The 14,284-nt window shown below is 37.8% G+C and overlaps 1 protein-coding gene across 15 annotated transcripts in view; it reads left to right on the forward strand.

Annotated features, from left to right (window-relative positions):
* LOC109432457 (uncharacterized protein CG43867) overlaps positions 1-14,284 on the forward strand; it is a 917,308-nt gene that overhangs the window by 804,674 nt on the left and 98,350 nt on the right. For 14 of the 15 annotated variants that reach the window (XM_062860241.1, XM_062860239.1, XM_062860244.1 and 11 more), the window contains one exon: positions 2,128-2,190. In XM_062860241.1, the coding sequence (XP_062716225.1) occupies positions 2,128-2,190 (63 nt within the window). Of the gene's footprint in view, positions 1-2,127; positions 2,191-9,820; positions 10,546-14,284 lie in introns of those variants that run through there. The other variant, XM_062860255.1, reaches the window with a different exon arrangement.

Genomic DNA, 14,284 nt, shown 5'->3' on the forward strand with positions numbered 1-14,284 from the left:
AAACCCATACTATGATCAGCCATATTTCAGATTTGTAAAGTCTTCCGATTGAAAATCTTTTTATGCTAAAAAATCTACATACATTTATCTACAAATGATGGAAGACTTTTGAAAAACCAGTGTGTTGGTGTTTAAAATACGACAGTTTGGATGAAAAGTGTGCCTAAATCACTTAAAATCGCGATTTTAATGTTAATCTTAATCGTCGTTTAATTTATATTTATTGTCATACTTATATCATGTCGAATACATTTTTGGATGGCAAAAGTAATGTAGAATGTGATAAAAATTTCAAATATACCATAACTCAACTTCGAAAAATTGATATTGATGATACGGGGGCCGTAGAATGTGTCTTCTAAACTACCTACCTGAAGAATTTGAGAACAAAAAAGGGTTCCTACCTTTCCATTTGATAACGGTGATGCACACATGCGGGGCTTGTTGTAAGTGAAAGTGACCTCGGAATGGACGTGAGTAACCAGACATTCTGAAACGGGTCACTGGATCCCAACAGAGCTATCACCTTTCAACTCCCGGGCTAAAGATGATTTCAGTCGTGAGTGTGAAACTCAGTAAAAAAAACATACAGACAACTGCAGACATCTTTCTTCCATAATACCACTGCCGGACAGTGGGAGTTGAATTGTATACACACACACACAAAAAAGGGTTCCTACCTTATCCGGCGAATTTCGTTTCTGCAGCTCATTTCTTCTCATTTCCCCCAATCAAAAAACCCTTAATTCAACCAAATCATACCAAACATACCAAACCCCCGTCACATCCGAAAAGTTTGCCATTCTCGTGAATATACCGGGTGCAATCGATCTGAAATTTATGTTTATAGATGCAGTGTCATCGCCTCCCTGCCTAGCCTGCTGTGATTCCATCTTGTGGGGTGGGGATGTAGCGAAGTGCAAACGGATTGCTATGATTTTTTATATGCTGTGCTTTCAAAGGGTTTAAGGACAGACTTGTTGGAATCCCAAAATGGCCGCCACAATGGCCGAGTTCGGTACCTACTCACGATTTCGAGCGCACAAATCTCTTCGTAAACAAAACCAGCGCACCTGATCTTCTCATTTTAAGCTTATTACAAGTGAGCAAGAACAGAATAATGAAATTCACTGTTGTTTGAAACTTGCTTCTTGATATTTGTGCGTTCAAAGTTCTGATGCACTGTTAAAGCGGGATTTCAAGAAGTTTGTCCTTAAACTTTTTCGTTCGCCTTCCCCATCATCAGGAACAGAAAACGCCAACTTGGATAGAAGATATGAGCCAACTTGCACGAAGAATGTGTTGCATGGAACCAAGCCTCTGGTGGCCGCTAGTGAAATTAGGCTTTAACTGGATGGTGCAATGAATAAAACATAGAATCGTCGGTAGGGTGGTTTTATCCAAAAAATAACATATTCTGATATTATTCTATGTTGTGTTTTGAAATACTCTTGAGAAAAATCTTTTCACGGTAGATTTAAATACCAGAAACTATAATGGATTATTCGAATTGTTATTAGTTACTCAATGCTTTAGAGTAAGTCAATCGAAATAGAATTTACAACATTTTAACAAATTACAGCATCTAAAATAGCACAGGTCTGTTACATACGGTTTTAAGCCATGCGAATCATAATCGGTAGAAAAAATTTTTTTTTGTTGAATAAAGGACAGTCTAAAATCAAAAAGGATTCTTTTTGGTTCTATGATAGTTCAAAAAAATTCTTCAAAACCAAGAGAACTGCAAATGGTTGCACATTTTCATTGCAATAAATTTCACTTTTTAGTGGTCATTTTTCGAACGAGGTGTATTGGTATATATTTCCAAAGTATTTTTTCGAAAAAGTGCAGAGCACTACCGTAACGCATCTTATCAATATGTATTATATAAAAGCCACCCCATCTTAAAATTTAGCGAAGACACCTACCCACATGAACATGGAGATTGCTGCGATGTTTTCTTCTATCGTTCGGGAAAGAGGGTCCCCTTTCTCTAAAGCAAATGTAATGGCAAATGATCCTTACATTACTCCGTTTCATAACCAGGATAGCGTATGACGATGATGATGATACAGCACGCAACAATTTCAATTAATCTTTTTCCCTTCTCGTCTCTTTTTCTTACAGCTCTCCGAGCTCGAGCAGAGGGTCATCGAAGCCGAGGAACGGGCCGATGAAGCCGAGGATAAGGTAAGCAAAGAACCCAACAATGGGCAATGGGAAATGTGTTCTTTTGTACCTGACAAAGAGTAACTGAAAGAAAAACGGTTCCGTTTTGAGTGAGGGGAGAGTTCAAATATCGAAAAATCATCGGAAGAGAATTGGCACAGATTGGCAAGTGCTTGCGATTCCCATGGCCGTCCGTTCCAAACCAAAGAGGGTTGCGTTTGTTTGCGCAATCGGTTAACTTGAAAACGATGGGATTTCTCTTGGGACTAGGACGACGACGAGACGACCCAACGAGAACTGTAAATATTGGCAGGAAAGGGAATGGAAAATCAAACGGAATTTTAAAGGGGGTTTAAATTTTGTCGTGACAGAGGGTTGCTTATTGGAACAAGGGAATGATAGTAGGTAACGAATCATAATAAATTGAATATTTTCGTTGATTTATTTATGATGTTACATTACCACAGAAAAGCAGAAGTAGGATAGAAATTTACTTCGTCATACGCGCTACTTCCCGTCATATCAGACGCAGCCAATTAGTATTTTCAATTTTGTATTTTTTTTTCTTTTAATTTTATGCGAAAGAGCACCTTTGTCTGAGCCACTATGATTTTAATCAGATTTTTAGTACTTTATTTTGATAGCTAAAATCAAATTCAAAGAGATTTTTTGATATCACTTTTTGACAGCTCTGACAAGTACTAAATGCGACGAGGGATGATTCGACAAATCGCTCACATACAAATTTAAAATTATTTTTTTAATAATTGAACTTTACTTAAAAGTTGACAATTTCTCTCGTTTAACATATGACGAAGGGAACAGCACCGAAGCAGCAGCTAACGGGATTGTTTTTCACCACCATTCAATTTTCACTTAGCCAAATTCACTTATTGAACCAATCATCAATTCACACCCCACAAAATCTCTGTGTCACTTCAAAATTGGACTTTCTTTCTCCAGCATGTAGCAAAAATTTCTTAATTAATCAAAGAAGTTGCTCTTTCTCGTCGGTCACAACAAAAAGGTTTTCTTCGTCGCTGGGAGGATGCAAGCAATGTATGCGTGAACTTTCTCCTTACGAAACATCGTATTTGACAACCACAGAGAAAGATGTCTTCGTTGCACTGTGGTGGCGTATTATGATTTTGTGTGCAAAAAAAATTACTGAAATATTTTTATCGTTATTCTAAAGCTACATCTATCTCAATTTGAAAGCTTTCTGCTCAACTAGACTTTGAACACGTGATTTTATTTGCATTGAGAATAATTTGACCGACTTTTCGAGTACACAACTACGGTAAAATAATAAGTTTTGGCCACTATGTACCATAGTGTCACGTATAAGGTTTGACGGGAGTTGAATTCACGTTGTGTCCGAAATAGACATGGATAGAAGTAGAATTCGAGTGACCATTATTCAAACTCATTATTTTAAGGGAATGGTAGCTGTTTTTTTATAATTTTTACAAGAATGAATTATGAAAGCTAATATATGAATTTGTAATTGATCCTGTACCGACTTTTCAATTCCTCTAAGTAGAATACCCTTTTCGAATGAGTGTATCCAGTTTTGTACCTTCAAATCTGAGGGAATTCAAAAGGGTTGCAAAGGGCTTTAAGGAGTATTCAGGTGAGCTTCACATTGATTTCAGGAGTTTATCAGAGACGTTTCAGAGGTGTTTTAGTTTCATAATAATACTTTTATGCAATTCAATATCATGATTTCTATTTTATATAACTCATTTCGGTATCATAATGATATTTTTTTTCGAACTGGTTCATTATGCAACTGGAATGAGTTGCATAATGAAAAATAATTGCATAATGTTCATAATGCAACTCATTTGAGTTGCATTACGAACATTATGCAACTCATTTGGGTTGCATTATGAACATTATGAAACTCAAATAAGTTGCATTATGAAAAAAAAATCATTGCATAAAATTTTGTATGTAAGTCGTTGCCAAACTCGATTTTTTCAGCACTCTTCGTATTTATCCAACTCAACAAGCTTTGTTGGATAAACGTACGACTAGTGCTGAAAAAATAAACATTTTGCAACTTGTCACAGTAACATAAATAACTATTAAAGCAGTTCCTAAAGATCATTAAAAAGATATTTAACTCCTTACTTGACAAATTGTTGCTACCTCAGACTGTGTATTGTGTGAACATTGAACAGGAAGCTCTTAGAGACAAATAGATACGTTTGTAGATTCGATAGCCCTTCAGGAAGGTTTGGCTATTATTAGACAGTCGCTGAACTTATAGCTAGATAAAATTATCTACATATGGGTTCAATAGATTTTTAAGAGATTCACATTCTAAAGAAATTTCGCTACGAACACAATCAAATTCCATTTAGGTAATGTTACATTGATAGAGAAACCTAAGAATAGATTTTATCATAAATGGATTTTTACTAAACGGAGATTGCAGTGTCATGAATATCATTTATGAGAATTTTAGGAAATTTCATGCACGTTTTAAAGGCGGTCTGACATGTTTTCAGAACGTTTGATAGCTTTAACGGGTTTACATTTACGTTTCAGTGAGTCTCTGGGGCCTTTTAAATGCAATCCAAGGGGTTTTAGGAACAATTCAAATTGATTACAGGGATTTCAAGGACATTTCAATGGGTTTTCAGGGTCGTTTCAGGTGGGTTAAAGTGCCTATTTAAGGTGCTCCAAGAGGTTCCATAGGGTATTTCAAATGAAGGTTTCAGGGGTGTATCAAGGAGTTCAAAGATTTTTTTTGAATCGGTCTCACGAGTTGAAGTGTGTTAAGGGGTATTTTGAAGAGATTATAGGAATTTCAGCAACGTTGGAATAGTATGAAGCACCTTAGAAGCGCCATTGAACCCTCTGAAACCCCGTAAGACCCCTTGAAACCCCTTTGAGACGTCCTGATATGCTTTGAAACTCCCCTGAGACCTGTAGGTACCTCCATGAAACCTATTGGAACCCCTTGAAACCCCCCTGAGACCTCCTGAAGCGCCACTGAGACCTCCTGAAACACTCCCGATATACCTGGAACCCCCCTGAAACTCCTTCAAATTCCCTGATACGCCCTCTATAATGCCCCAGAGAAACCCTGGAACCCTGTAGGACCCCCTGAAATGCCTGACACCTTCTGAAGTGCTCAAAAAACCTCATTCTATCCACCTGAAACTCTTAAAAATGCCCCTGGGACCCTCTGGACCCCCTGAATGCTCCTGAAACCTCCAGATTGTGGCTACCTTCAATGGTGCTAGCAGTAAATCACACTTGTACACGGATTGGTTGATTTCGAGCCCTGACGAAGATCCCAACATCTGGGTCGGAACGTTGGTGATGAGATAAAAAAATCATCACTTTTCTTTGACTAAAAACCGAAATCTTCCAGGAATATACCTTAACAAATTGGTCAAGGAGATTCTGATCTATTGCTCAGAGATTTTTATAAGATTTCACAAATATGTTGAATTAATAATACTGTTCAAGAATTTCCATGTTTTGCTCCAGGGATACCGCCAGAAATTCCTTGAGGGATTTTATTGAAGATTTTCCTAAATAGTTCCAGGGTTTTTTTTTTCATGGAAAAAGGATTTTGGAAGGGTTTTCTAGTATAATTCATACTAAAGTTTACTCAAGTATTCCTCCACATGCATTTCTTTGAAAATTTCTCCAGGGATTTCTTCAGAATTTATTTCCGGAACTCCTCCAAGAATCCTTGGGTCTCCTTCAGAAGTTTCTCAAGAAATTTCTCAAAAGATTAATCTTAAAAATAGTCCACGAGTTTCATAAGAAATTCCTTCTGGGATAATTCTAGCGATCGTTCAGGAAATCCCTTCAATAATTGCTGCAGAAGTTCGTGAATGCATTCTTTTATGTGTTTCTTTGAACATTTCTGTGGGGATTTCACCCAGAAATATAATCAGAATTCTTCTAGATATTTCTCAAGAATTCTAGAAATTTCTCCAAGGGTTTCTCGAGGAGTTCCTCCAAAGATTTCTTCAAAAGATGCAATTCCAGACGACAATTCCAATTTTTTTGACGGAGATTCGGAGATTTTTACTGACATTCGTCCAAAAATTTCTCAAGGGGTTTCCGTTAGAAATGCAGGAACTTTTTCCAGGAACATTTTAAGGAATTATTGATGAAATTTATCTTGAGTTTTCTTTCTGGTCTTATTCCATAGTCAGAGATTCCCTCGTGTATTTAGAATTTTCTCTAGAAAATTCTTAAGAGATTCTGGAAGTTTCTCCAGAGGTTTCTCCAGAAGTTCCTCCAGGTATTTCTCCAGAGATTTCTTAGACTTTACTTCAGGGACTCCTTCATATTTTATTTCCGTTGATGCTTCAGAATTTAACTCTCAGTAGAATTCAGCAGATTCTCTCAGCAATTCCTGCAGAAATAACTCCAGAATCTGCAGAGGGGTCCCCTGTTCTTCCAGGTGTTTTTTTTTTTCAAAAATTTGTTCAAAATTTCTAAAAAAAATATTTTTTTTGTTTCTGCAGGATTTCCTTCAGAAATTTCTCCTTCAGGAAATTTTCTTCGGGGATTTTTAGGTAATTATGCCGGAAGAAATTGTACAAGAAATTCTTCATTGAATTTCTCCAGAGATATCTCCAGAAGTTCTTCTAAGGATCGCTCAGAAATTTATCGACTGATTTATACCAGAATTCCACCAGCACCTTTGTCTGCTATTTTGACAGACATGTTTAGGAGATACTTCAGACATTTCCATACGGATTTGCACATATCTTAAGCTATTTTTACTTGATTTTTTTTTTCGGAGTTCCTCAAGAAGTTGATTTTTGTGCTATGAATTATGGAGGTATCTTAAGAAGTTTCTTCAAATTTTTGAAAGTTTGTCCAAATTTTCAAGATTTTCTTATAGGAATCTTCAAATTTGGAGCATTATTTTTGAGAACGGATTCGTTCAGACAATCATCTAGAGATTTCTTTAGAATTTCTTTCACAGATTTTTTCAAAAGTTCTTCCAGGGATTCTTTGTACAATTTCTGCAAGAACTTCTGAAAAAAAAAACAATCATTGTAGGAATATCTAAAACAATTCTTACATGAATCTTCGAACGAACTCTAGTTGATATTTATGATGAAGCCACAGGAACAATTTCTAAATAAAATCGTATAGGAATTTCTGCTGGAATTCTTGGAGAACCCCTTGAAAGAATTTCCAAAGGAATCTCCGTAGGGTTTTAAAACTCCATCAAGGAACTGTTGAAGAAATCCCACTCTGAAATTCTTGAGTAAAACCCTTAAACTCTGAAGAAGCCTCCAAACATATTTTTGAAAGAATTCCTAACGGAATATCAGAAGAAAGTCGAGCGGGAATTTTTAAAAGAATCTCTTAGGGAATTTTTGAAAAAAAACCTGTAAAATTTCTGTAGAAATCTTTGGAAGTATTTTTGAATGAATCTCTTGAGGAATATCTGATAAAACTCCAGGGAAATTCTCGAAAAAATACCAGCAGGAAGGTTTTGAAAACTTCCTAGAGAAATACCTGCAGAAACTTCCCAGAAAAGCCTTTGGCGAAATTTCTAGTAAAGTTAACTTTATAATATTTAGGAAAATTCCTTAATAAACCCTTCAATGAAATTTCTAAATGAGTGTGGAAGTTTTTCTAAAGAAATCCATACCGAAATTTCAGGAGGAATTCTGAACTTTTGATTACCAGAAGGATGGAATACTTTAAAAAAACGCCCAGATAAGCTTCCATAGAGATCCCTTGAAAACAAAAACTCCTGAGATATTTCCCAGCAGAAGTTCCAAGGAAATATTTCAGAATAAATTCCTCAAACAAACCGCGGATAAATTCTTAGAGTTATCCTTAAAGGATGTGCATGAGATATTTCTGGGCATATACATTGAATATCTGTATGAACTCCTGCAGAAAACTGGAATTCCTACAGGATTTTCTGGGTGAATCTCTGTAGAAATCCGAGGACCCATGTCAGGAACTGTCAATGGAATTCTCAGAGCAATACCAGAACAATTCTCTGGTGGACTTCCTGTAGAAATACCTTAACCAATTTCTGAATGAATCTCTGGAAGATTTTTCGAAGAAACCACTATTAATATTTATGATAGAATCTCTGAAAGAATTTCTAAATTAATCCCTATAGAAACTAGTGAAGGATTAGCTGGTGGTGTTTCTGGCGCAACTCGTAGAGTCCTGCATAAAAGAATTCCTGGATAAGTTTCTGGAGAAATTCTCAAGGGAATTTCTGAAGAAAACCTTCAGACAAAAAGTAAAAGTTTAGAAAAAAAAACTCAATGGCCAAAAGCGTGTGCAAGGTTTTCTAAAGAAATCCATGGAGATATTTCTGAAGCAATTATGAACTTTTAATTTTCTGAAGGAATCGTTGAAAGCGTTTCTGAAGAAATTTGAAGATGGTTTGCCAAAAAAAAATCCCGTTCGGATTTTTGAAAGAATTTATGAGAAGTTTTACGAGGAATCCTTTTCCTCAGAATTCATGGAGTGATTTCCGAGGAAGCATCCCTGATAAATTCTTGGAGAAATTTTTGGAGGATCCTCCAGAGGTTATTCTAAAGGAAATTCTAGAGAAATTTTAGAAGAAATCCATGGCAGATGTTTTAAAAAAAATCGAAAGGAACCCGTATAAAACTTTCTAATAGGAATGATCACAAGATTGTTGTAAAGGAATCCATGAAGCAATTTCGGAGTAAATGCAAGGAAGGTTTTAAAAAGTAAGTCTTTAGTTAATTTCTGGGGTAATCTCTAGAAAATTTCGGAGAAAATTCTTATGGAAACGAAAGAATCAGATAAATACTCAAGGGTGTTCCTGGAGGATTTTTTGTTAAACTCTTTGGAAAGTTTTCTAAAAGAATCGCTTTGGAAATTTCTTAAGGATTTTTACAGAAATTCGTGGAGTAATGTCTGAAGATATCCATGAATTGTTTACCAAAGGCATCCTTTGATAAATTTCTGGAGGAATCTCACAAAGAATTTCTGAAGGAATTACTAAAGGATTTCTGAAGAAATTCATGGATAAATTTCTGAAACAATCCTTTTGGAAAAAAAATACCTTTTTCAAGAAGCTCCATTCAAAGCAGCCCTGCAATTATTTCATTCCAACCCTGCGTACTACACCACCACCAAACACATGTCAAATGTTTCACACCAAACAGTAGCTAAAAATCGATATCATATTTTATTGCACCCCTTCCCAGACAGTCACTCACTCACCCCTCGCTCGATAACCCATCGTCTCAGTCAACTCCACAGTCAGTGTAGCATTACAACACTAAAATTGAAGGGTTGATTCTTCCTTACAGTAGGTACTCTCAACCTTCCTTCTGTCACTCACTAACTGACCGATGCTAGGACTTCGTCCCTGGCGCATGAGCAGTGCCGATACACCACCAAACAATTGACCCCTCGTCTCCATTGGTGGGAACTCACCCCAAACAGTCGTGGAGATGCGACGAGCCTTCATCCTGTCTGCACACTACCTGCCTACTGGTAGAGCTGTCAAAATCCCCCGTCGCCATCTTGGAAAAGTTTCATTGGTCACCCACTGGACTGGTATGCGTGTGACATCCTTTTCCCAAGCATTTCCTCAATCGTGGTTGAATGTGTTTGTATTGTCAGAGTCAAAGCTTACTACGATTCAAGAAAGGAAAAAAAAAACAAGCAAATGTTCTCACTCGATTGTGTGAGTTTTATGTGCAAGTGCGTGGAGGGTGAGTGTTACGCGAACTGTGCACAATTTCCCTTTTGTTTGTGACGGTCCCGAGATTTCGTGTGTCGTGTAAATTGTCGAATTATCATCCCCGTTAGCTGGTGGTGACTACGGTCAGAACACTAATTCCGGATTGTGAATGGTGGGTTGGCGCGTTTCCAGTGTTCGATGCTAATTTGACGGCGAATTTCTGGGGTTTCTTTGGGCAACCGCGGACGACAAATTTTGTAAGTCAACGCTTGCTGTGTTACCCCGCAGTTGTTTCACCACTTCGCCGTCTAAGGAACCGTTGTCGTCGTCGCCGTAGCCTACTACGACGACAGGACAAGTAGCTGAGGGTTGTTTGTGTGACATAAGGAATAAGGGAAATACTATCGAGAGGAAAATTTGACGGAAAATATTATCATCGGGTTTTCTGTGCGATTAATTTTGAGTGTTTTATGGTTCAGTGCTGTGGAACTCGAAGCGGAATATTATTTCTGTTACTGGGATTCAGCGGGGTGAAGTGTGATTCTTAGTTGAAGTTTTGTGGGGAATGTGCAGTTTGACAACCAGCAGCTGATGATGATGTATCATGATTTGGGAGAAGTGCTAGACAAGTGAAAGAAAATACTTCTAAGAAATGTTCCCAGCAATGGTCAACGATCGATAAGCGGATAAAGGTGATTACCCAATACTTACTGCATGCTTGAAAACTAAAACCCATGCCTACCTTTAGCCTAGCGATAAATCTTCATTAACCTTGACCCAATAATCCATCGCAGTAACCCTTCGTATTGCTCACTTCGAACGCAAGCCAGCCTTCCTAGAATGGGCAGCAAAGCGAGAACAAAATCGATAAAGTTCGCAACCTCTTTCCGGATGGGTTGAAATTCGACTCCCCACAGCACCGTCGGAAATTTAAAACTTGTCGACCACCCCGTAATTTCCCTCGAAAACTTTCTCGCCAGAACACACAATAACAATAACCATATTCTCGCCCACGCTCCCATCCTCAGTCGACGGGAATTCGAAACGGGCGCAGGAAAAACACGGAATACTTACATAACCTCAAAATAACAACCAAAAAAAAAACGAGACACATTAGGGAAAACGATTCCTTTCCCGTCGTCGTCGTTAGGATGTCTGTTTTTAATGGGAGAGCTTCCCTTCGCAAAAAATAAGGGCTCGCGTGTGCAGCATCAGCTGTGTTACATTTTTCCTCAGCAAAAAAGTTAACGATACCTAAATAGGGGTGCCTGCCTATCGCTGGCTGTCACTGACAGGCATTGATACCTACCTACAACTCGAACACAGTCTTCGGTCGGTCGCAAGGAGGTGGCCGCTGCAGGAACAGGAAAGATCGAATTCCAATTAGCGATGATAGAAGAAGAAATCGATTTTGTGTCATCACATCGCTTACTGAAGCGCCACCGGGGAACTTTTGATGAGCATGGTTTGCTTTGATACAACATCTTTCTATAGTGATAATGAGAAATTTACGCATGAGAAAACTCCAAAGGTGGCGGCGGCCTTTTGTTGTGGATCTTCTTCAGCACGGGATAGTTCTTATTTTTGTCAAATAGTATTCCAAAAGTTTAAAAGAATTAAACCTATGAACACCTTATAGTATATTAGAACAAATTTTTTTGTTAAATAGGATAATATAACACCAATACCCTATTTATCATTTTGATCGGCTCTACCCCATTTGGCATAAAAGCCATTTGGCATAACGGCTATTTGGCATAATGGCCATTTGGCATAACAAATATTATGCACATTCTTACCAAGAAGGCTGTTCTTCGTGTTATGCCAAACGGCATTATGCCAAATGGCCATTATACCTAATGGCCTTTATGCCAAATGGCATTATACCAAACGGCGTTATGCCAAACGGCGTTATGCCAAATGGCATTATGCCAAATGGGGTAGAGCCATTTTGATCGTATCATAGAGCATAGAGACATATGGTCTTCTGGTATCACTTTTTTTTTTTAGTTTGGAGAAACCACAGTAATTACCGGGGCATATCAGAGAAATTCCTGGAGTGATACAAGGACTCCTGAAGTAGTTATTGCTGGAATTCCCCATGCATTAAATTACAGCTGAGATACCTACAAAAATCTTGCTGTGATTCTTCCAGATATTTCTTCAAAATTTTCTGCTGTGATTCCTTGAGAGCTTTTCTTAGAATTAATTCAGTAATTTCTGCTGAACATTCGATTTAGATTCCTTCAGGAATTCTCGCTGAGATTGCTCCAGGAATGCTGCTGGGATTCATTCAGGATTTTATGGTGGAATCCAGCAGGATACATAATGCAGACCTCTTGCTGGAATTTCTCAGGCTATTTCTTTTAGAAATCCTTTAGGAATACTTGGAGAACTCCTAAGAGCAATCACTGAAGTAATCACAGCTAACAATATTTGAGAAATCTCAGCAATAGTTTCTAAAGAAGTCCTAGTAGAGATTCTAGCAAGAGTTTCTACTGGTATTCCAAGAGAAATTCCCAAGAAGGAAATATGGAAAAATCCCGACAGTAATTACTACTTGTAAAAACCTCTGGAGCAACATTAGCAAGAATTCCCCATCAGGCATTTGTGGAGAAATTCTAAGAAGATTCCTTCAAGAATTCCTCTTGGCATTTCTCCATGGATTTCCCCAAGAATTCCTTCAGGAACACCTCTAGGAAATCCTCTAGGAGTGCCCACTGAGATTCCCGCAGAACTTCCTTCTGTAATTTCTATAGGGGTTTTTCGAAAGATTCATCAGCAAACTCCTGCTGGGTGTATTTTAAGTAGTTCCTCCAGATATTTTTCCATGAATTCCTGCAGGAATCTCTCTTGAAATTTATCCAAGACTTCTTCTGGGGAAACCTCTAGTAAATCATGCTGGAATTCATCTAGCAATTCCTGCTGTAACTTTTTTCAGAGATTACAGAGATCCTCCCAGGAATTTCAAGCAAAAATGCTTGGAGAAATTCGGGTAGGAGTTCATGAAGGAATCCCAGTAAGAATTCCGGAAGGTTTCCTGAGAGGAATTCCTAGAGGATTCCTTGAAGAAATCGCTAAGGGTATCTTGAGGAAATTCTTGAACAAACCCATGGAGGAATCTGAGCATAAGTTTTCCGGCAGAACCCCATCAGGCATTCCTTGAGCAATTCCAAGAGGATTTCTGAAAAGATTTCTTTGGTAAATTCTCTTGGAATTCCTCTAGGGATGCCTACTGGGGTTCTTCACAAAAAAAACCTCTTAGGTTCCCTCAATGAATTCTTCTTGAAGTTTTTTTTTTCAGGAGTTCCTGCTACGTTTCCTTCAGAGTTTTTTTTTTTCAAATATTTCTTTAGGTTTTGCTTTTTGTATTCCAGTAAGTATTTCTCCTACTAAGATTTCTTCAGGAATTCTTGCTGAGATTTGTCATACTTTTTCAGCAAGAAAATCTTCAGAGTTGTCATGTAATTCATATAGGATTCCCTGCAGATATTGCTTGGAAGACGCAGAAAAAAAAATCTTGTAAAATTCCTGCCAAAAATGTCTAGAGCAATCCCAGTAGCAGTCCTAGAGAAATTCCAGCAGTAGTTCCTGAAATCTAAAAGGGGTTCTCAGTAGGAATACTAAATTTCTAGTGAAGTCCACGTGTAAATTACAGCTGGAATTGCTGGATGAATACCATCAAGAATTGTGGTAATGTCAGAGGAATTCTCGGAAGAATCATTGCAGAAATTTCTGGAGTAATCTTAAAAGAAATACAGGAGGATTTTCTGGAGAATTTTCGAGTGCAATATCTGAAAGTATCCTTGGAGAAATCACTGGACAAGCTAATATTCACGGGATTTTCGAAACAAATCCCTGGTGGAATAACAGGAAGCATTCCTGGAGCAACTTTGAGTGGATTCCCCGGGGGAATCCAAGGTGAAATTACTGGAGGAATCATTGAAGGTATTTTTATCCCAGTCTGAATTTCTAGAGAATCCCATCAGGCAATCCCAGAGAAATCTTTGGAGAAATCCTCTTGGAATTCCTCCATAAATGCCTGTTGGGATTGCAAGAATTCCTTTACATTTCTTTCTCCAGAGATTTCTCTGAGGATTCCTATAGAAATTCCTCTTGCGATTCTACAGGTAGTTCCTGTTTAAAAACAATGTTCGAAGGTAGAGGTGTAAGTTTTCACAGTAATAGAGTGAATTTAATTGCGAATCATAATGAAAAACACGCAGTGTACTGAAAAACAGTCCTTTTTATAATAATCTGACCCAGTGATCCACCAGTAGAATAACTAGCCACAGAAGTCCAATGTCGGGGCTGTTCGTGTGACTAACATCTAGTTTGCCACGCGCTTACAGCGTCATTAGCGGTACTAGAAGTGTCAAATAAATTTTGTTTGCCAAAACAAAATATCCTTTACAAGATGAATACCTAAAA

Source organism: Aedes albopictus, chromosome 3 (genome assembly GCF_035046485.1).
Source record: "Aedes albopictus strain Foshan chromosome 3, AalbF5, whole genome shotgun sequence".
Lineage (NCBI taxonomy): Eukaryota > Metazoa > Arthropoda > Insecta > Diptera > Culicidae > Aedes > Aedes albopictus.